The 21,531-nt window shown below is 41.7% G+C and overlaps 1 protein-coding gene across 1 annotated transcript in view; it reads left to right on the forward strand.

Annotated features, from left to right (window-relative positions):
* The window catches only part of TRPC4 (transient receptor potential cation channel subfamily C member 4), a 208,850-nt gene extending 188,623 nt beyond the window's left edge, over window positions 1-20,227 (forward strand). The window contains exons 9-11 of the mRNA XM_083169762.1: window positions 6,557-6,598; window positions 8,877-8,966; window positions 15,283-20,227. Coding sequence (XP_083025888.1) covers window positions 6,557-6,598; window positions 8,877-8,966; window positions 15,283-15,987 — 837 coding nt within the window. The 3' untranslated portion in view covers window positions 15,988-20,227. The remainder of the gene's footprint in view (window positions 1-6,556; window positions 6,599-8,876; window positions 8,967-15,282) is intronic.
* Window positions 20,228-21,531: the final 1,304 nt, after the last annotated feature.

Genomic DNA, 21,531 nt, shown 5'->3' on the forward strand with positions numbered 1-21,531 from the left:
AAAATCCCAGAACTAATTGCAATAATGACAAGGGATGAGCTGGATATTGTGGCTATTACAGAGACATGGTGCAATGAAAATCATGACTGGGACATAGCTATACCAGGATATACTTTATTTAGGAAGGACAGAATGGGAAAAATTGGAGGAGGGGTTGCAATATATGTGAAAAAATATATAAAGACTACCTTAATACAAAGTATTGAAGAAAAAATGGAGGCCCTTTGGGTGACCATAGAAACAGGGGAGAAGGCGATTCTTCGTATAGGGGTGATTTACAGACCACCAGGTCAGGAAGAGGAACTAGACAAGAGCCTATTGCAGGACATCAATAAAATGGCATTAAAAGGAGAGGTGATAATCATGGGAGACTTTAATCTACCTGATGTAAACTGGGAGCTGCATGTTGCAAGTTCCACCAGAAGTAGGGACATGCTGAATTCCTCCAGCAATTGGTGAGGGAGCCCACTCGTAAGGACGCAATATTAGACTTAATACTTACAAATGGTGACAGAATATCTGACATAAATGTGGGTGAAAATCTGGGATCCAGTGACCATCAAGCAGTATGGTTCAAAATAAAGACAGAGACTGACTCATCGCACACAAAAACAAAGGTGTTAGATTTTAGGAAGGCTGATTTTGTAGAGATGGGAAACTCTGTAAGGGATTCTTTGGCAGAGTGGAAGAACTTGGAAGGAGTGCAGGATAAGTGGGAAAAATTAAAAAGTGCAATTCTAAAAGCAACAGAACTTTGTGTCAAAAGAGTTAGGAAAAACACAAGAAAAAGAAAGCCATTGTGGTTTGCAAAAGAAGTAGCAAGTATTGTGAAAGCAAAAAAGTTGGCCTTTAAGAAATTTAAGCAGACGCAGAAGAATGAGGACAAAGAGGTGTATCTTGTTAGACAGAAGGAGGCTAAGAAGGTAATCAGATGTGCAAAAGCACAGGCTGGAGAGAAAATGGCCCTGTAAGTGGGTAAAGGGGGGACAACTTTTTTTAGGTATATAAGTGAAAGGAGAAAAACAAAAAGTGGAATAATTAGACTGAAGACAGAGAGTGGAAGTTTTCTTGAGGGGGACAATGTAATAGCAGATAATATTAATAATTATTTCTGCTCAGTATTCACTGCTGAAAGAGAGGGGAAGGGGCCACAGTTAAGTTGCAAGTATAGTCAGAAAACTGAGGGAGAGACAAGTACATTTACAGAGGAGAAGGTCCTCACAGAACTCTCAAAACTGAAAGTGGATAAATCAATGGGGCCAGATGGGATACATCCAAGGATACTAAAAGAGCTTAAAGGGGAGCTGGTAAAACCAATAACAGAATTATTCAACCAGTCACTAGCTACTGGAGTAATCCCAGAGGACTGGAAAACAGCGAATGTAGTCCCACTGCACAAAAGTGGAAGCAAGGACGAGGTAAGCAACTATCGACCAGTGAGCCTTACATCAGTAGTAGGGAAATTGATGGAAACACTCTTAAAACAAAGAGTTGTAGAATATCTCAAAACCAGCAATTTACAGGATCCAAAACAGCATGGGTTTACTGGGGGAAGATCATGTCAAACAAATCTTATTGACTTTTTTGACTGGGTGACTAAAGTAATAGATCAAGGTGGGGCTGTAGATGTAGCTTATCTAGACTTTAGTAAAGCTTTTGACACTGTCCCACATCGCAGACTGTTAAATAAACTTGAAAGCTTGGGATTGGATTCTAAGATAGTTGAATGGATAAGAGCGTGGTTGCAGGACAGAAAACAGAGAGTTGTAGTAAACGGAGTACAGTCAAAGGAGGGAAAGGTTACAAGTGGAGTACCCCAGGGATCTGTACTTGGACCGGTGCTTTTTAATATCTTTATTGGTGATATTGCAAATGGAATTGAGGGTAAAATGTGCCTTTTTGCAGATGACACAAAGGTATGCAACAGGGTAGACACACCAGGAGGGGTAAAACAAATGATTGAGGATCTAGGCAGATTAGAGAAATGGTCAAGAGAATGGCAACTACAGTTTAATGCCAAAAAATGCAAAATCATGCACTTGGGTCTCAGAAATCCAAAGACTCAATATAGTATAAATGGCACTATAATGGAAACTACTGAGGAAGAGAGGGATCTAGGTGTCACTATTTCAGGGGACTTAAAAGCAGGTAGGCAATGTAACAAAGCAATGAAGAAGGCAAGTCAGATGCTTGGTTGCATAGGGAGAGGTATCAGCAGTAGAAAGAAAGAAGTAATAATGCCACTGTATAGGTCATTGGTACGACCTCACCTAGAGTATTGTGTTCAGTTCTGGAGGCCATATCTCCAGAAGGATATAAATACATTAGAGACTGTACAAAGAAGAGCAACTAAAATGGTGCATGGCCTACATCACAAAACGTACCAGGAAAGACTAAAAGATCTTAATATGTATACTTTAGAGCAGAGAAGGGAAAGGGGGGACATGATAGAAACTTTCAAATATATCAAGGGCTTTAACAAGGTACAGGTGGGAGACATTCTTCACAGGAAGAGGAGCAACAGAACAAGAGGACATGCACTGAAACTAGAGGGAGGAAGATTCAGGGGAAATGTGAGGAAGAATTTTTTCACAGAAAGAGTAGTAGATAAGTGGAATAGCCTCCCATCAGAGGTGGTAGACGCAAATACAGTAGTACAATTTAAACATGCTTGGGATAAGCATATTGATATCCTTACAAAAAAATAAGGATCAAATATGGTTTGAGGTAACATGTTTAAAAAAAGGGGCAGACTAGATGGGCCAAGTGGTTCTTATCTGCCGTCAAATTCTATGTTTCTATGTTTAAGGTAGCCGCCAGGGAAGTCCCCATGAGAAGAATGAGGATCCAAAGGTGTCCAGGTGGAGATGAAATCTGAGATTCCGACTATTGAATCGTTCCGACAGTGGGAATCCCAGGCCGTTTTAGTTTCTCTCAACAGAAACTCCACAATCAGAATTCAATGTTCCGAGTGTCAGAAAGTTAGAGCATTGGCGAAAATGGCTGTGGATTGTCGAAAAACGGACGAGAATTCGACAATCCGTGGCCATTTCAGACAAGGAAACACTATAGGCTTAATTTAGACGAGCATTTAAAACATGCATTGGATAGACATGCTGTAAGAATATAATTACAAAGAAATAAGGATCACATGGTGTGGGCCAAATGGTTCTTATCTACTGTCACATTCTATGTTTCTATGAGGGGGGGGGGGGTATGCAATCCAGGATCTCGGCTGTCAATCCCTCCAGACAGCCGTGATCCTCTCACGTTTGTGGTCTGATCGACTGCAGAACGACAGGCAGGATTCAATGTCCCACCTGCCGATCAGCACAAAGGTGGTGTAGCCGCGCAAAAACGGCTGTTGATTGTCGATCTGAGGCCGGGATTGCGACAATCCATGGCAGTTATTGGCAGAACATGGCCGACAACTTCTAAAGTCGGGCCTGTTCTGCCGTGATCCCGCATCAATGCTGTCGCTAAAGACAGCATTGAATAGGGAGCTGCCGCTATTTCCCACGTCGGATATAGCGACGGCAGATTGCATACTCCCCTATGTTTCTGTATAAAGTGTTTGGCATGAAAATATTTTAGCAAAACATTTTGTATGCAGGTACATGAGTAATTACACACCGAATATAGGCATGCTGCATGTAATTTCAATCAACAGAAGCTGATTGTGTGTCTGTTGTGAATAAGACACATTTTCGGGGAAAATTTTTAAAAAAGACGCATCTTGTGTATGTTTAGCCTGACTGCAGCATAGATGTAGGAGTTCGTATTTGTACATGTAAATTACCATTATAATAAGCCAAAATTGCTCATTTGTTCACTATAAATCCTGTTCTAATGTGTTTTAACACCAAATTCCCATAATATACCCCCAAATACATTCCCTTAGTGTACTCTGAAATGTTCTTAAACAGACAATTTAAAGACATTAGCCCTAAATAAAGTTTAAAGTTTGAAATGAAGTCATTTTTTTCTATGTATATTACCCACAAACACATTTTTGGGGGAAACCACTTTACTTAAACAATCTGTACAAAAAAGTATTCGGGAACCTTGACGCTTATCTTCTAGACTGTGCAGCTAAGAACCAAATGTGGTGGGTGTTTGTCAATCACCAACAAAGAGAAACAATGGAAGAAAAGATCACACGGTCACATTTAGCGCTATCTATAGTCACATAAAAACCATTCAATTTTGGGATGGAATTAAATACATAACTTGGTGTTTTTAGAGGGACATGTAGTCTCAAAGGTTCCAGATGCGGTTGAAATGTATCCCACACTCTGAAAGAGATCAGATCTCCAGATTTCCCACAATGGGGAATATTGGAGAAAAAAAAAAAATTGGTGTAGTATATCTAGACAGTTGGAGTGGTGTTTAATAATGTGATACACTCACAAGTGTTGTTTTTCTCCAATATTCCCCATTGTGGGAAATCTGGAGATCTCTTTCAGAGTGTGGGATACATTTCAACCGCATCTGGAACCTTTGAGACTACATGTCCCTCTAAAAACACCAAGGGCCTTATTTTGGTTCATTCTTTCTGACAAAATCCTTCTTAGATGGGCAAAACCATGTGCACTGCAGGTGGGGCAGATGTAACATGTGCAGAGAGAATTAGATTTGGGTAGGGTTTTACTTCAAAGTGAGATCTATATTGCAGTGTAAAAATAAAGCAGCCAGTATTTTCCCTGCACAGAAACAAAATTACTCACCCAAATCTAATTCTCTCTGCACATGTTACATCTGCCCCCCTGCAGTGCACATGGTTTTGCCCATCTAAGAAGGATTTTGTCAGAAAGAATGAACCAAAATAAGGCCCCAAGTTATGTATTTAATTCCATCCCAAAATTGAATGGTTTTTATGTGACTATAGATAGCGCTAAATGTGACCGTGTGATCTTTTCTTCCACTTTACTTAAACAGAAAAAAATAACAAACTGGACCAAAATAATCATAGTAAAGCATATACAAAGAAAAAGTGGGGATTAAGATAAGTTATTGGGAGGAAGAAGGCAACCGATCTCCCAAAGCCCCCTTCCTCTACTTCTGGAAACTCCACCTTGGGGGGGGGTTTGCTGGCGAGGCACTTTGTGTGCTAAACTGGAGAGAGATGGCTGTTGATGGTGTTGGGCCTTCATGGCCACCTCTTCATGTTGCCAGCTCCCTCGGCAGGGCCACCATCACCTGAGTTTTCTCCTGGATCAGCTGTGTGTACTCCAATGTCTGTTCTGGTCTGTCACCACATTAGCCGCCCAGTATTGTCCAACTGGCTGATCTGGTGATCCATAAAGACTAGCTGCTGATGCTAAAAATGGTGGAGGGACACGGCCAGGTTCTCTACAGTGGGAACAGAGTCCTTTGTCTTGGGCGGTGGTGGTTGCAACTGCTGTGATTGCTGCTTTTGCCACTCATAGCACACAACATAAGTCGCTACGGTTAAAAGAAAACATTTGTTAATTTACTCACCTGGAGGAGATGTAGGTGCTGGATGGCCCGTGTCCAGTACGATCACTCCTGGGAGGACTTCTGGAGGAATTGTCTGCTTCAACTACTTTACAAACTCAGTGTAACGGACTGGTGCAGCTTTTCCTCCTCCTGTCCTGTGATCCTCAAGGTGCTCCTCAGCCATCTTCAACTTAAGGACATATACCTCTCCGTCATGTTCCTGAGGGATAGATTCATTTCGCTCGGTGAAGTGATAAAGTGTCTGGTCTTTATAACCGGCCAATCAGCTCCTACCTGTCATTTTTCAAACCAAGCCTGTAACTTCACAGTTAGGAGCTGATTGGCCGGTGATAAAAAACAGACACTTTATCACTTCACTGAGCTTAATAAATCTGCCCCTGAGTTCCTGACAGTAGAAGATAACTATATTTACTGCATCCAGGACCAATCTCCACATGGCTTGCTTCCAAAATGCAGGGGTTCTGTGTGCCTTTTCGTCAGGCATGGGTACACCAGCACAATGGAATGGACCAGGATGCAGTTTTTTTTATAGGAAACCCAGACTTTGTGCCCTGAAATGGTCTTGCCATATGTAGATGTATCACTGTTCTCCACACCAATCTCCAGCACCTTCACCTTCTTTCTTTTCCTCTGTGTGTGTTAGATACAGACTGCTGCTGGGAAATGGTTTCCTACTCCTATTTCTACTCCACCGGCCTCCTACTTTCTGGATCACCTATCCAAACTAAACACCAATCTCACTCTCTCTCTAGTACAAACCACTATGTCCTCCTCACAAAAATGCCCACTACCTTTCAAAGGACAAAATGGAGGACTGGATTTGTATAGGGCCTATAATGCATCAATAATGTTATTTTTGGGAGCCAATGGGTGACTGTCTCTTACACTGTGCAGCTTTTACACTAGAATACACGTCTTGTGGCAGCATGCCCGAATGTCATTTTTTTATGTGAATTCTGATCACTGGGTGGTGTATTTTCATTCTAAAATTTAATAATCATAACTTTATAGTTATATTTATATTAGATACTTCCTGGGGAAATATCTTCGATGATATTTCTTTTTTTCATTACAGAGAAGAGCAGCTGACAATTTTAGAAGACACAATCAATACCAGGTATTTTCGTTGTTTGTTTTATAACATAATATTTAATGTTCAAATAAAATAACGTAACCACAATAATTCAGTTTCTGCATCTCTCTGTGCATGTGTCCAGTGATCTGCTTAAATCAAAGGTATCCTCTTACAAAACTATACAATTTGTACTCGTAGCAAAATATGGTAATTTTGGTCAGTAAGCATGGCAGTTATACCGCTCAGCTTTTCCCATACAGGCTACATTGACCAGCTGTGTCTACTGCTGAGTCACAATATATGATTATCACTGCATGTAACTTGCCAGCTAAACCACCTAGGAGAGTACTCCAGTCCACTAAGTATCTTAAGAATAAAGCAAAAAAAAACACAAAAAACCCCACATTATATATATATGTATAAAAAAAAACATTCTTTTTAGGCTTCCAAGATAATTACTTGTAAGTGTTTTTTGTCAGCCGAAGCTTGCAGATTTGGTTGTTGTGGACCACTCCAATAGTGTGTACACAAGGTACAATTTAGCCTACAATTTTGAGTACATAGTCAAAATCGCATTGGGATTGCACAATGATCGCATGGTGATCGCACAGGTTTTTTAACCTTGCGATCACGATGCGCGCTCCCGTACAGCACAAATCGAAGGCAGATAGACAGGGCTGATTGTACAGATCTGTACTATATAGTCAAAATTGCTGGCGTGTCTTTTGGCTTGCTGTGCGATTCAATCCATTGGGATAGAATAGCACAGCTGTCGACCGTGTGTACACACCATAACTTGCATCTCTATAACGCTGTAAAACATGGACACCCCTCCCCTATAACTATAGGTGAGTGAAGAGGGCGTTTAGAACTACACCATCAGTACTCTTTCCTCCATCAGTGGAAAATGCCTGTTGCAGATTTTCTAAACTAGCGGCGATATTGAATGATTCGCATTGGATACTCTGTCAATTTGCCTTCACAGGATTGCATAAGACTGTTGGCTATATAACTCGTACCATTAGCAGCAGTGACAGAACTTGTGGACCCAGAGGCAAAAATATAAATAGGTCCCCCCTCTTCCATTCCAACACAAGTTCACAATATGCAACATGCCAGAGGGTGACAGGGAGAGACAGAGGGTGACAGGGAGAGACAGAGGGTGACAGGGAGAGGCAGAGTGTGACAGGGAGAGGCAGAGGGTGACAGGGAGAGGCAGAGGGTGACAGGTCGAAACAGTGGGTGACAGGAATAGGAATAGGTTGACAGGGGCAGCAGTGGGCCCCTTAGTCCTCAGGAGTCCCAGTGTACTCCACCTGCTGCACCAATGGTAGTTCTGCTTCTAGCTATCAGATAGTTTTTCCCAAGGCACATACTGTATTGAATATAATCCCAATTGAAAATTTCTAAAAATGGTCCTCAGTGAGCCCCCCAAGGCATGGTGGCAGGGTTGGACTGGCCTATGGGGATACAGGAAAAACCCCCTTGGGCCCCATTGCTCGGGCTCCCCAACTCTTCCCTTAAAAATCAGGTTCCAGACTGTGCACTTGAATTTTATATATATATATATATATATATATATATATATGTTACCTTATACTGCACAGGACAAAGGTGTATTCTCTGCAGTGCCTTGCTGTTATTAACCTCTTCAGTGGTACTCTCGAGAATTTTACGGGCTATGCTCCAGTGCCCAGACTGGCAAGCCTAGAAAATTCTTGGGATTCCCACTGGCTGCTCTGTTTAGTTACAGGCAGCGCCGCTGAGCTCATCACTGTGCTCAGCTTCAGCCATTCCCCGGCTCTGGCAGCCCAGCCCCACCTGCTATCCCCCGGCTGTGTGCGGTGTGGCTTGCTAATGTCACGCCTCACACAGCCGGGTTGCTGGGGGCAGGGCCGGGCAGCGGCTGATATAGAGTTTAGTGGTGCTGCCCGGCCCCTGGAAAGACAGTGGTGGGTTTTGTTTTAGGGAGTGCTCCCACCATAAAACTCACCTAGTGAGGAGCGCTACCTAAAAAACCCACCACTGAAGCGGTTAATCTAGTATGATATTATGCATACACTAGTATTTTTTTATCAAGAACTCAGACCAAAACTCTATAAGGGATGACTACATCCCTATACATAGGCCCCAAGCACTGCAATCCCCCAGTGTGGGATTGCACTCCCTTCACGTCCCAGTCTCATACTGCATAGTGGGGGGTGTAATATTTGGTTTGGAGTAAAACTTAAGGGCTTAAATGAAGGGACAACATAAAAGGTGTCTTAATGAATAATATCATCAAAAATTGAATTGTTTTAATGTTTAATTGTCATATTAGGAGGTTATGAAGAATCTTGTTAAGAGGTATGTGGCAGCAATGATCAGAGATGCCAAGACAGAAGAAGGATTAACAGAGGAAAACTTTAAGGTACAGTATGAGGTCAACCTCTTTAATTTTGAGTTTCTGTCTATTGATATATTATGTTTACAAAGCAGTGGCGTAGTTAGAAAATTTTCTCCCCTGCTAATAAAAGTTCCGTCCCCCCTCCAAGAATAGGCGAGGCGATGGACTACGCACTGAGCTGACAGGCAACCCAGGCAGCAGTGAGCACTGAGCTGGTTCTACTCCGTGCATATCTAATGAGCAGGGACCCAGTGCAGTGCATGGGGTGGGGACCCCCTAATTTAATATGCACGGCACTGGATCCCCACTCATTAGATATGTACAGGGCGGGACCAGCTCAGCGCTCACTGCTGCCTGGGTTGATGTCTGTTTAGCCAGCGGCGCCCACCACAGACCCCGCTAGCGCCGCTCCCCCAAGTCTGCCACATATGTAGCTACGCCACTGTTACAAAGTGACCTGTTCTAAATAAAACTATAAAAAATTCAATTATTATTATAATTAAAATATATATGTGAGATTGGAGGGGGGGGGGGGGAGATAACATCACAATTCATATATGCAGCGGGTCCCTTACTCTGTATGCGTCAGTCTTGTTTCTGTATAATGATTGTACTCTGACCTTGTCACTGTCTTTATTCTGTCTTACAATTACTATCAGCTGTGAGAACCTATATCTTGGTGGTTTTCATATTGATAAGGTAACTAATAATAATAATAGGTAAAATGATGTTTGCATTGAGACTGCCATGAAATTGTTAAATTAATTATTATTTATAAAGTGCTTTATAAAGCGCAGCAAATTCCGTGGCGCTTTACAATTGTAAACAACAGAATTAAGCAAGATTATTTATAATGCTGTGAGTTGGTTATGGCTAAAGTTAAAACTATTTATTAATTTTAATTATGGTTCTGCTGTATTCTTCCTTTCTCCCTCCACTTATTTTCCTTCCACAAATTTGCTTATATTTTATTTAGAAACATTTATTTATTAACATTTACTTACATTGTACCTACATAATCCTTTGTGCTTAAAGGGCATACACATGGGGCAATTTCAGCCCCTTGTCTATGTGATCTGACTAGATCGCCTAGAAATGGAGCACTGATTGCTCCATGTGTATTCCCTGCAGCGATGGCGATGTGTGGTCCCGCGTGTGTCCGTATTGCCCGCAAGGAAATCCAGTGCTTCCATACATTGCTACATTGGGCAGAAGTTTATTAATTGACATTTGACTTCCGCAAAGAGTTAATTATGGATAAAAAGACATGCTGACATAATCCTATTGGAAGGCTAATTATTGCTGGGGAAGGTAAATGATGATCACAGGTAATCATATTTAGCATTAATAAGATTACATTTTTGGACTATTTTTTATGTATAATACTAGCATTCAGTGATCTTACAATATTAAACTCTTTTTTTGTCTAAATAAATTAAAAGCTAAGTTTTAAAATCCCATAAATTTATACAGGTCGAGTTTCCATTATCCAAAATGCTCGGGACCAGAAGAATTTTGGATAACGGATTATTCCGTATTTTGGAATATTATATTTGATCGAGGTATCTAACATTTATGTTGTATAAGCACATCAAACACATGAAATACACACAAATGTACAGTATTTTATTTGTGCATGAAACAAGGTTTTAAAAATGAAACAAAGTTTATGTACAATCTCAGGCACTGAATTTGAATGCCAAACAATCATGTCCTTGCAGGGGCGGATCCAGGATAAAATGACAGGGGGGGCACCATGATAAAAAAGGGTTTAGGTGGGGGAGGGGCGGTGTTAGTGGTGCCAGTGTACATGCTAAGAGAGCGGCAGGAGAGGGTGGGAATGGAATTAAAAATAGGCCCTGGCATTTAAAGTACGCAGGCCCACCATGGCGACAACAGTGAAGGATGTAGTTGTGCGCGCTCCAAAGGCGCGCTCTGGAAAAGGGTGTGTGGCCACTCAACAGGGTGCGTGTCAACACCATATACAACTTCTACACATTATGCAACAAAATACTAGACCCCATTTTACTTGCCCCTTACACATGATGCCAAATGGAATGAGCCAGAATTCACATAATGCCACACGGATTGAGCCAAAATTCACATAATGCCACACGGATTGGGAAAAATTCACATAATGCCACACGGATTGAGCCAAAATTCCCATAATGCCACACGGATTGAGCCAAAATTCCCATAATGCCACATGGATTGAGCCAAAATTCCCATAATAACACACGGATTGAGCCAAAATTCCCATAATGCCACACAGATTGAGCCAAAATTTCCATAATGCCACACGGATTGAGCCAAAATTCACATAATGCCACACGAATTGAGCCAAAATTCACATAATGCCACATGGATTGAGCCAAAATTCACATAGTGCCACACAGATTGAGCCAAAATTCACATAATGCCACACAGATTAAGCCAAAATTCACAATACGCTTCATAAACAGGGACATTGTCCACCAAAGGCGCGCATTAAACATTTACACCATAATGTCCATTACACGTTAAGTTAAACTCCATTATGTCCATTATGTGTTATGCCAAACACCATAATGCCTATTAAAAATTATGCTACATAAGTGCTGCTTCTCTACATGCTCATTGCCAAGGGTTCTATGCTCATTGCCAGAGGTTCCATGCTCGTAGCCATGTGGGATTACATGCTCATTGCCAAGGGGGAATACATGCTCGTGGTAAATGGGGGACAGCCACCACCAGGCAGAAGTGATAGCCACTGACAGTGGCAGAGCCTGGCTGTATTCAGAGCACTGCAGGTCTGGGCTATTTGAAATAATACCCTTTTCACACCAGAAAATGCATTCCCAGGTTGGCCCCTTTTACACCAGCCTAGTCCCTGCATTTTCTGGTGTGAGGGGTAGAGAAAACCACCCCTCCCCCCTTTAACCAGTTATCTCATTTAACCGGCTATATCTTCGGAACCAACTGACCCATTTACATGAGACAAGTATTATATTGAAGAACTTTTGAGTGGGCTTTGAATTATTTTGGTCCAGTGAAACTGGAATGTTTGGTTCCAGAGTAATCTGCCCTCAAAGAACAAGAACAGTCATGAAATGACGTTTCAAAAATAAAAAAATCGGTTTACACGCAATATCTCTGGAACTTATTGACCGATTTGGACCAGCCTGGTATCATATTGAAGGCCCAGCGATTTGGAATTGAATGACCACAAGCTTCTGTAATGCCAGGGCGGGAACTGGCAGCCATCGGAACCGGGTGGGGGTCGGAATTGCTTGGTCCCATATTATCCTATGGGGAAAAAACGTTACAGGTTTGCCAGGCGATATCTCCGGTTCCCGGGGGGCTAGAGACAAGGGGCTGGGCTTGTTGGAAAGCCCTGGTCCTCAGCTACAAAATAAATGACAGCAGGGGCACGTGCCCGGGTGCCCCCCCCCTGAATCCGCCACTGTGTCCTTGCACATATTTAGTGCCAGTTACATGTTATTTCCCAAGTAGTGCCAGTTACAGATGTGGCCAGTAGGTGTTTAGCAATAAATAAAAAATAAAAGTACATTTTGGAGACTATGGTTTTCTGAATAATTTGGATAACGGATATTTGGATTAGGGATACTCAACCTGTATCACAAATTATCCCTAATTTCATCTCATTCAACCTCCTCCTCCAACTCAACTGGACAGAGGGCTGTTAATTGAATAACTAGAAATGAATATTTAATAAGTGCAATTTGTGTCTTAGCTGGTGTTAAATAACTTTAATTGTTTTCTGATTAGACTAGATCTTGACTACATATAGTAAAGAATGAGACAGTGAAGGCAACGCACACGCCCATCACCATCACTATGGGTCGTACACACAGAGCAATCCATGCTTAATTTCTAAGCAGTCCAGACAGATCCCTTAGAAAATGGGCTATTGTTGCCCTTAAGAGAAACCCCAATTAAAAGCAATAAAAACAAATTCTGTAAATAAATAACAATTTTAAATGCAGCATACAAACATAGTCAATAATCAACGCCATGGTCAAAGTAGTGTGGATTAAATGGAATCAAATCTAGGTGAGAAATCAGTGAAGTGGTCATATGAGCCGCCATGTTCTAATAGTGGTCACATACAGTATTTCAATGTCAATGTAGGTGTATGTAATATATGCATTATGGAAAGTGGGCACATATATAAGTGCAGATCCACAAGCATCTTGCAATTATTTCAACTTTACCTATGCATGGAAATATAGTTAAGTGAATGCATTTTATGCCTGCAATTGTTTCAAAACCCAGCATCAGCCTGAAAGGATATCTTTGATTTGTATAGTACATATGCTTGGACTATAGCTGGTGAATGTTTTCTGTAGCATGACTGTAGTGTGCCTACCTTTTCTGGTACTTGTGTATTTTGGCGGCGCCCATCGCATCGCATACCATAAGGCATACGATGGTATGCGATGCGACGCGATATCGTGCGATATTGTACAATGCCATACAATTTTAAAATTGTATGACATTGTATATGGCATACAATGCCATACGATGCGATGCGATTAAACATTGTATAAGCACCCTAATGGGCGAGCCGCCGAGCCCAAAGCGTGGCGAGCGCAGCGAGCCCCGCGAGGGGACGCGGATACCTGTGAAGGCCGCGAGGGGACTCCGATACCTGTGAAGGTATCCGCATCCCCTCGCGGGGCTCGCTGCGCTCGCCATGCTTCGGGCTCGGTGACTCGCTGCGCTCGCCACACTTTCTATTCTCAACTCCACGCCAACGTGGATAGTGGGGGTACGAAAAGGTCGGAGGACGCGTACCGCCGCCCCTCGCGGGTTCGCTGCGCTCGCCACGCTTCGGGTTCGCGTTTATAGTGGGGGGGTGGCAGGGGGGTGCATTTAACATTGTAAGCACCCATTACAGTGCTTAAAAGCACCCCAATACAATCTTTCATCGTATAGGGGGCAAAAATCGCGTCCCATCGTATCGCATGCCATCGGGTGCATGGCATGCGATGCGATTAAAACATTGCGCGATGTGAATCGGGGGCGCCGCTATAATACACAAGTACCCCTTTTCCTTTATACAGTAGCAGGTCAGCTAATTGTAATTACCTGGATTTCTGTATAAATTGGGCATAGATTGGAAACTGAGCTGCCCCAATAATAAACAATTGCAAAAACAAGCAACACATAAGTTACTGTGCTTTCTTGTCTTTATTTAAAACATATTTTTAACATACAACTTAAAGGTTATGCAAATATGCCAACCACTGAAGTAAACTAATGACTTCTGGAAAAGCATATTGACATTTTTATTTAGCTTTCCCGGATTCCAAGCTATGATACCAAATTGAGGGTGTTGGTTAGAAATACCAGGCTTATAACAATCGCTCTCTGATATTCAGTTGGCTATTCCCTGGAATCATTTCTAAGGGTCAAAAGATCAACATGACAGTGGTTAAGACAAAAATAGGCACATGTGTTTTGTGGGCCAAATCTTGAATATCACATGTTCTGAAGCTACTATCAGTACATGGACCCCCATGGGCTTGCTTCACTCACTACACTTCAGGACAAGGGTTACTACAGTATTACCAATAGATGCCCACCTGGAAATCAAGCAAATGCCGGGAAAATGTGAAAAATCCATACCATTTGTTTGTCTACCATTTTCATGTTGACCTGTCAAACTTTTGTAGCAGTCAACCTTAAGTACTGTTGACCTTTCATCAGTCAACCGTTTGTACCTGTCGATCTAATGCATGTCGACAATATGGGCTTGACCGATTGACTGTCAACCAAGATATTTTTGATGTATCATCCAGATACTAAAAGCTCTAGGGTGCCCCAAATCCTTCTCTTGTCCTTCTCCTATCACAGTCTCTATACCACATGCAGAAGTGACAGGACCATAAGACCCTCATTCAGCTTAGCTCTAAATACCTCCCAACTGGGCCAATTGGGACAATGCATTCCTGATAGTGGCAACAGGAGATACATAAAACATCATCAGTCCTATGAAAATTGGTTGGTTGGTTGGAGGTATCATCCACCGTGTGTCTTCCCAAGCTAAATTAAGTTAATCATTTGCAATTAAAATTCCTCTTTAGGGGCCAGATGTACTAAGCTTGAAAAGCGATACAATGGAGAGTGATAAACCACCAGCCAATCAGCAGCAAACTGTCCGTCACAGGCTGTGTTTGAAAAATGATAGGTAGGAGCTGATTGGTTGGTGGTTTATCACTCTCCATTTTATCACTTTTCAAGGCTTAGTACATCTCGCCCTAGGAATGCCTGTACTTGTGTCAAATGTGTTAACATAAATAGTAAATGACTCATAATATACATTTTTTCTTTACAGGAACTAAAGCAAGATATTTCCAGCTTCCGCTTTGAAGTTTTGGGCCTGTTAAAGGGAAACAAGTTTAATCTTCACAATACAAAAATGAGCAACAGTGTCTCCGATTTCTCAGATACGGATGAGAACAGTAAACCAAAGGAGAAGAAAAGTAGAACACAGAAGAAGAGCAACTTCAGTTTCTTTGACATAACCACAATGATTCATCCGAAAACAGCTGAGATAACAGCTGATAAGTTTAAAACTGTGAGCAATGGGTCTGCCTTGATGGTTCCAGAGCCTGCTAAGGAGAAACCGAAGAAAATCCAATTTTCCAAAGACATTAAAAGCTTCGGACTCTTCCACAGACGTTCAAAAACGAGTAACTCAGATGACTTCAAAAGGAGTTCTGGCAAAATATACTCAGTTTCCGAGGAAGTTGTGGCAGAGCCCACATCTGATCCAAGCAAAAAGACTTTTGAAACTGTGAAAGACCTAAAACTGAACTGCGAGTTAAATGTTAATACACTGGATGAACGATGCACAGTTAGCCCGGTTGCACAGGATACATTAGAATGTCTACCATCACAGCCTTCTGGCAGTTGCCACAGTCTTGTAGATGAAAGTCGAACGGACACAATAAATCAGACTTACCTAGATATACAGCTAGACACTAGCAACACACAGGCAGAAGTTCCTACAGAAGAAGACTCCATAACAAGACTGTGATTATAAATCTCTGTATACAGGAAATATATATTTTAAGAGTGTATTTTTGAATGTTTAAATATTCCTTTACAATATGGGCAACTTTAACCTTTTTATGCACGAGAATCATTAATTTAGAGTTAACCATACAGTATATAAGGTAAGGAATACACTGAATGAATGGTAAGCTTTGCGATAAGGATCTACATTACTGTGTCCTGTATATTATAGACATTGTCCTCTCATTCATGTATTTCGTTTGCAATACCCTATTTAAATTCAAAACACAATTGACTAATCAATCTATAGATACACTTACATTTCTATGTTAGACTATGCAAAATAATTATATTGGACGCATTTGTCAAAGCAGTTCTGGACAGAGGTGTTGCTAATATTTACTGTAACATTACTTTATTGCTTGTTAGGTGGTATTTAGAGACACCTACCATAATAGTATTATACATTGGGTGGTATCCTATAAGCCCCAATGCTGGCACTTATTGGGGATTTGATTTCACCTGCCTCAGGCAGGTAAAACCAAATCCCTGGTAAGTGGACATTTTTTTCCATGATAGGTGTCATGAAACCACATACTGTAGGTCCGTGGCTTCTCAAGAACCCTATGTTCTTTCATATGTTCCTTATGCACTTTAAGTCCTATTGGAAGAAAAGTACTATATAAATATCATTATTATTATTATTATTATTTTGATCAATGCGGGGTAATTTGCCATACAAAACAAATGGGCTAGTAACTGGATAGCCAAATTGACCATTTGCTTTTATTGCAATAAAAGATGGTTATTTTTATGTGGCAAATTACCGTGACTAATAGGATACCTCCATAGTGACACTGCACGCTGAATAGGATATGCAGCTCAGGGAATATAAGAAAATACTTTCTTCTTTGTACAGGGTGTTTTATTGTGTATTGCACAAAACGTTATGGACATAAAGGGTATAAATCATAGCTAAAACTAAGCCTCACTTATTTATGAGCAAAAAAAAACTTTTCATCAGATTGAGGTCAGGGAGTTTGGACAAAATGTATGAAACCGTCTAAAGAGGACAAGTAACCAGTATCTTTCATTTTATAGAATGTAAGAGAAAATAGGGCCAATATATAGAGTACAAGTAGTGTTTTGCAGTGTAGTAGTGGATTTTTCACAGCACCCGCAGTGTCTCCAAGCATGCAGGATTTGAAGTGGTACACATCTCCACTTATGGCTGAAGGGGTGTAACCAGGTGGTATCAGGATGTTTGTGCCTAAGATAAGCTTAGTGAGGGTGTGCAAAGGAGTGACACTGGTGCGGTCAGTACAAAGCTGGAATTCAGAAGCATCTCTAGTGATAGCGGCTATTTAACAAAGTGTATAGCTATGAAACATAGGCGAATCTAGAATTATGGTAATGGGTGGTCCCAGCCCTAGACATAACATCAGGGGGACCTTTGCGCGGCGTAGCCGCGCGGCAAAAAGGGGGCGTGGTCTCCTGGGAAGGAGGCGTGGCATCACAAAAGGGGTGTGGTATTACACTTTAGACCATACACAGTAATGCCCATTACACATTTTAGCAAACTCCGTAATACCCATTACACATAAAGCCACACGCAGTAATGCCAATTACACATAAGGCCACACACCATAATGCCCATTACACATTGTGCCACATATCATGATGCCCATCACATACTATATAACAAACCGTAATGCCCATTACATATTTGCCACATAAGTGCTGCTTACCTACGTGCTCATTGCTAGGGGGTTCTTGCTTGATGGCACCATAGTACCCATTACACATGATGCCGAACACCATAGTACCCATTGCACATGATGCCGCACACCATAGTACCCATTACACATGATGCCGCACACCATAGTACCCATTACACATGATGCCGCACACCATAGTACCCATTACACATGATGCCGCACACCATAGTACCCATTACACATGATGCCGAACACCATAGTACCCATTGCACATGATGCTGCACACCATAGTACCCATTACACATGATGCCGCACACCATAGTACCCATTACACATGATGCCGCACACCATAGTACACATTACACATGATGCCGCACACCATAGTACCCATTACACATGATGCCGCACTCCATAGTACCCATTACACATGATGCCGCACACCATAGTACCCATTACACATGATGCTGCACACCATAGTACCCATTACACATGATGCCGCACACCATAGTACCCATTACACATGATGCCGTGTACCATAGTACCCATTACACATGATGCTGCACACATAATGTACCTTACACATGATGCTGCACACCGTAATGCCCCTTTGAAATAATACCTCTTTAACAACAGAAAATGCAGGGATTTACCCGGGAATATGGTCCCAGGATCATGCAGGGACATTCCCAGGCTGACCCTTTATACACCAGCCTAGTCCCTGCATTTTCTGGTGTGAGGGGGAGAGACAACCACTCCCCTCTCCCTACCCCCCCTTTAACCAACCAGCTATATCTTCGGAACCAACTGACCCATTTACATGAGACCAGTATCATATTGAAGAACTTTTGAGTTGGCTTCGAATGATTTTGGTCCCGTTAAACTGGGCTGTTTGGTTCCAGAGAAATCTGCCCTCAAAGAACATAAACAGTCATGAAATTACATTTAAGAAATGAAAAAAAAAAACGGTTTAACCTCAATATCCCTGGAACCAATTAATCCATATAGATCCAGCCTGGTATCAGATTGAAGGCCCAGCGATTTGGGTTCGACTGAGATCAACCTTGAGCTTCAGTGATGCCGAAGGGGGAACTGGCAGCAGTTGAACTGGGTGGGGGTCCCATGTTATCCTATAGGGAAAACGTTCCAGCTTTGCCTGGCCGTATCTCCGGTTCCCAGAGGGCTAGAGACACGGGGCTGGGCTCGTTGGAAAGCCCCATCCCTCAGCTACAAAATGGGCTAATGGGTGGTCCTGTGCACCCCCGGACCACCCCCTAGATTCGCCTATGCTATGAAAGGAGCTGTCCCAATGATGTTGGTACTTTGGTGGTTGGACTTTTGAGGAACATTTATTTACACTTCCATGAGTTTGCTGGGTGGCTTTCTTCGGTACTGAAGACCTAGTAATCTGGAAAGGGGAGTATGCAGCTAGTATTAAAGTAGAATACTCTAATTTTCTTGGGAGTTAGCATCACTGGGTGTTGTTGGAGTCCTTTTTTCAGTAGATACTGCTTGTAAGGTAGTAAACACCACTGGAAATAAGATACGTGTGCTGGTGCGGGATGATGCTCATAGGTTACTCTTTTCCTAATAACATAAAAAAATGATCTCCTGCTTAACCCTATAAACTTTTCATACATACTGTAGTGCAAGCATGATCAAACTGTGGCAGTGGCCCGCCAGCTGTTGTGAAACTACATATCCCAGCATGCCTTGTCATAGTTTTAGCATTCCCCAATAGCAAAGCTGTGGCAAGGCATGATGGGACTTGTAGTTTCACAACAGCTGGAGGGCCATAGTTTGGACATGCCCACTGTAGGGTAAGATTTATCATCCTAAGAGAACAAGTCACATTCTGGCTAATATTTTATAGAGTGTACTAGATAAATGAAAGCTGAAATTGGATTGGTTGCTATGGGCAACACCTACACTTGTCCTCTTGAAAAGGTTTGATAAATCTGCCTTATAATGTTTGGCTGTATTTTATTGAATGCACTGTAAAATGTGTGTATCATGGATGAAACATGTAAATGTGTGAAAGGACCCTTAATATAAAGTAGATGAGTATTTATATCATTCATTAAACGCTAAGAAACATACCAAATTATTACATATCTTTTCTTGAAACATGGTTTGAAGTTAATAAATATGTTAAATTAATCATTTGACACTGTAAAATACGTTTCTGTTCTATCATACTATGGGCTGGATACACAAAGCTTCACAAGTGATAAAATGGAGAGTGATAAACAGCCAGCCAATCAGCTTCTACCTGTCATATCCCAGATGTCACAAAATGTCAGGCAGGAGCTGATTGGCTGGCTGTTTATCACTCTCCATTTTATCACTTTTGAAGCTTAGTGCATCTGGCCCTATAACAGCCATTCACCACAAGCTAATATAACAATTAGTGTATGCCTTTTCAATCTGCTAGTTCACCATCAGCAAAAAATGTTGTCATTGATAATATCTGTGATGTAGTAAGGCTGACGCAAACGCATCCTAATGAACAGATAAACACCGCCCATCACCCAGCCAAATGTCTGCCACCCCCCCCCCTCCCCACACACACACACACTGCGCCAATCCCCACGGTAGCATGAGAAGCAATGTGTACGCTAACACAACCCCTTCTTTACACATCTCTTTGCATGCTACCATGGGATTTGCTCATCTAGACTGACTGTTATGCACACAGATCGCCGAATTCGGAGCGGGCGCTTACGTCATGTGATGTCAGACGCCTACCCCAAGCAGGCATCTCCACCTCTGCATCTGCAGGGGAATGCCCAGCATTTTTATGGGGACGCCCCCCGCTCGCCCCCTTCCCTCCTCTCCTCGAGTGAACGCCTGCATTTGCAAGGGTACAACTCAGCGTTTTCATTGGCAGATCCATCGATTTTGTGGGGACACTCATGAAATGCGTGCGGATCTCTGCGCCCACCCCCTGTCCAGCCCTCCCTGAATGATATAAAGCTGTGGAAATCTTTTTGCATTACTTAATTGATATTTTTATTTATTCTGTGGCATTCAACAGATTTGCATTTAATGAAATTAAATTCAAATTTTTATTTTGTATTTCTGTTTGTATTTAATTACATCTTATATGATAAATGAGCAGTAAAAGGATAATGGCACTTTCGCATTCTCGCCAGAAGAAACCTGTTCTTCCGTGTATTCCCGGAAATGCGGGAGCCTCATGCAACTTCCGGCAAGTATGGCCTTAGTCTTAGATTAGAACGTCTAAACTGGCTCCTAAGAGAACAAAGCTGAGAATGAAGCATGGTAACTGAACACAGGGGGAGGATCACTTATGGCTGCTGGGTGGCCAGTTAGTATGTAGCACAATATTACTGTCAAGCTTTATTTTCCAATTTAGACCGAATCCCAAAAGAAGTCCCTTTCTATGGATCCTTCAAATATGACAAAAGTACAATCTATAAGAAGTTAGCTTTTACGAGCTTGACCTTGATGGGTAATGATAGCTAATTAGTTTGGAAGATGACAGCAAGTACAGGTCAAGAGCGCTTTATAACCATGAGTGGTTAAATGATATGATTATCTGTCCAATGTTTCTGGTTGAAGTGAAAAATCTGGCACTACATGGGATCAAATAAAAATGAACCATTTGCTCCTTAAAGTCAGAAAATTTGTAAAAAAAAAACAAAAACAAACAATTAAACAATTTGTCTGAATGATGATTTTTGTCTGTTTTCCATAGTTTGGGAGCAAATAGTTAATTGTCATTTGCTCACATGCATTACCAGATTTTCCTTCCAACCAGAAATATTGGACAGATAGTCATATAGCTTGTACCCAGATTAACAATCTGCATTATTACATTCAGGCAT

Source organism: Crinia signifera, chromosome 2 (genome assembly GCF_055691185.1).
Source record: "Crinia signifera chromosome 2, ASM5569118v1, whole genome shotgun sequence".
In the NCBI taxonomy this organism is placed as follows: Eukaryota; Metazoa; Chordata; class Amphibia; order Anura; family Myobatrachidae; genus Crinia; species Crinia signifera.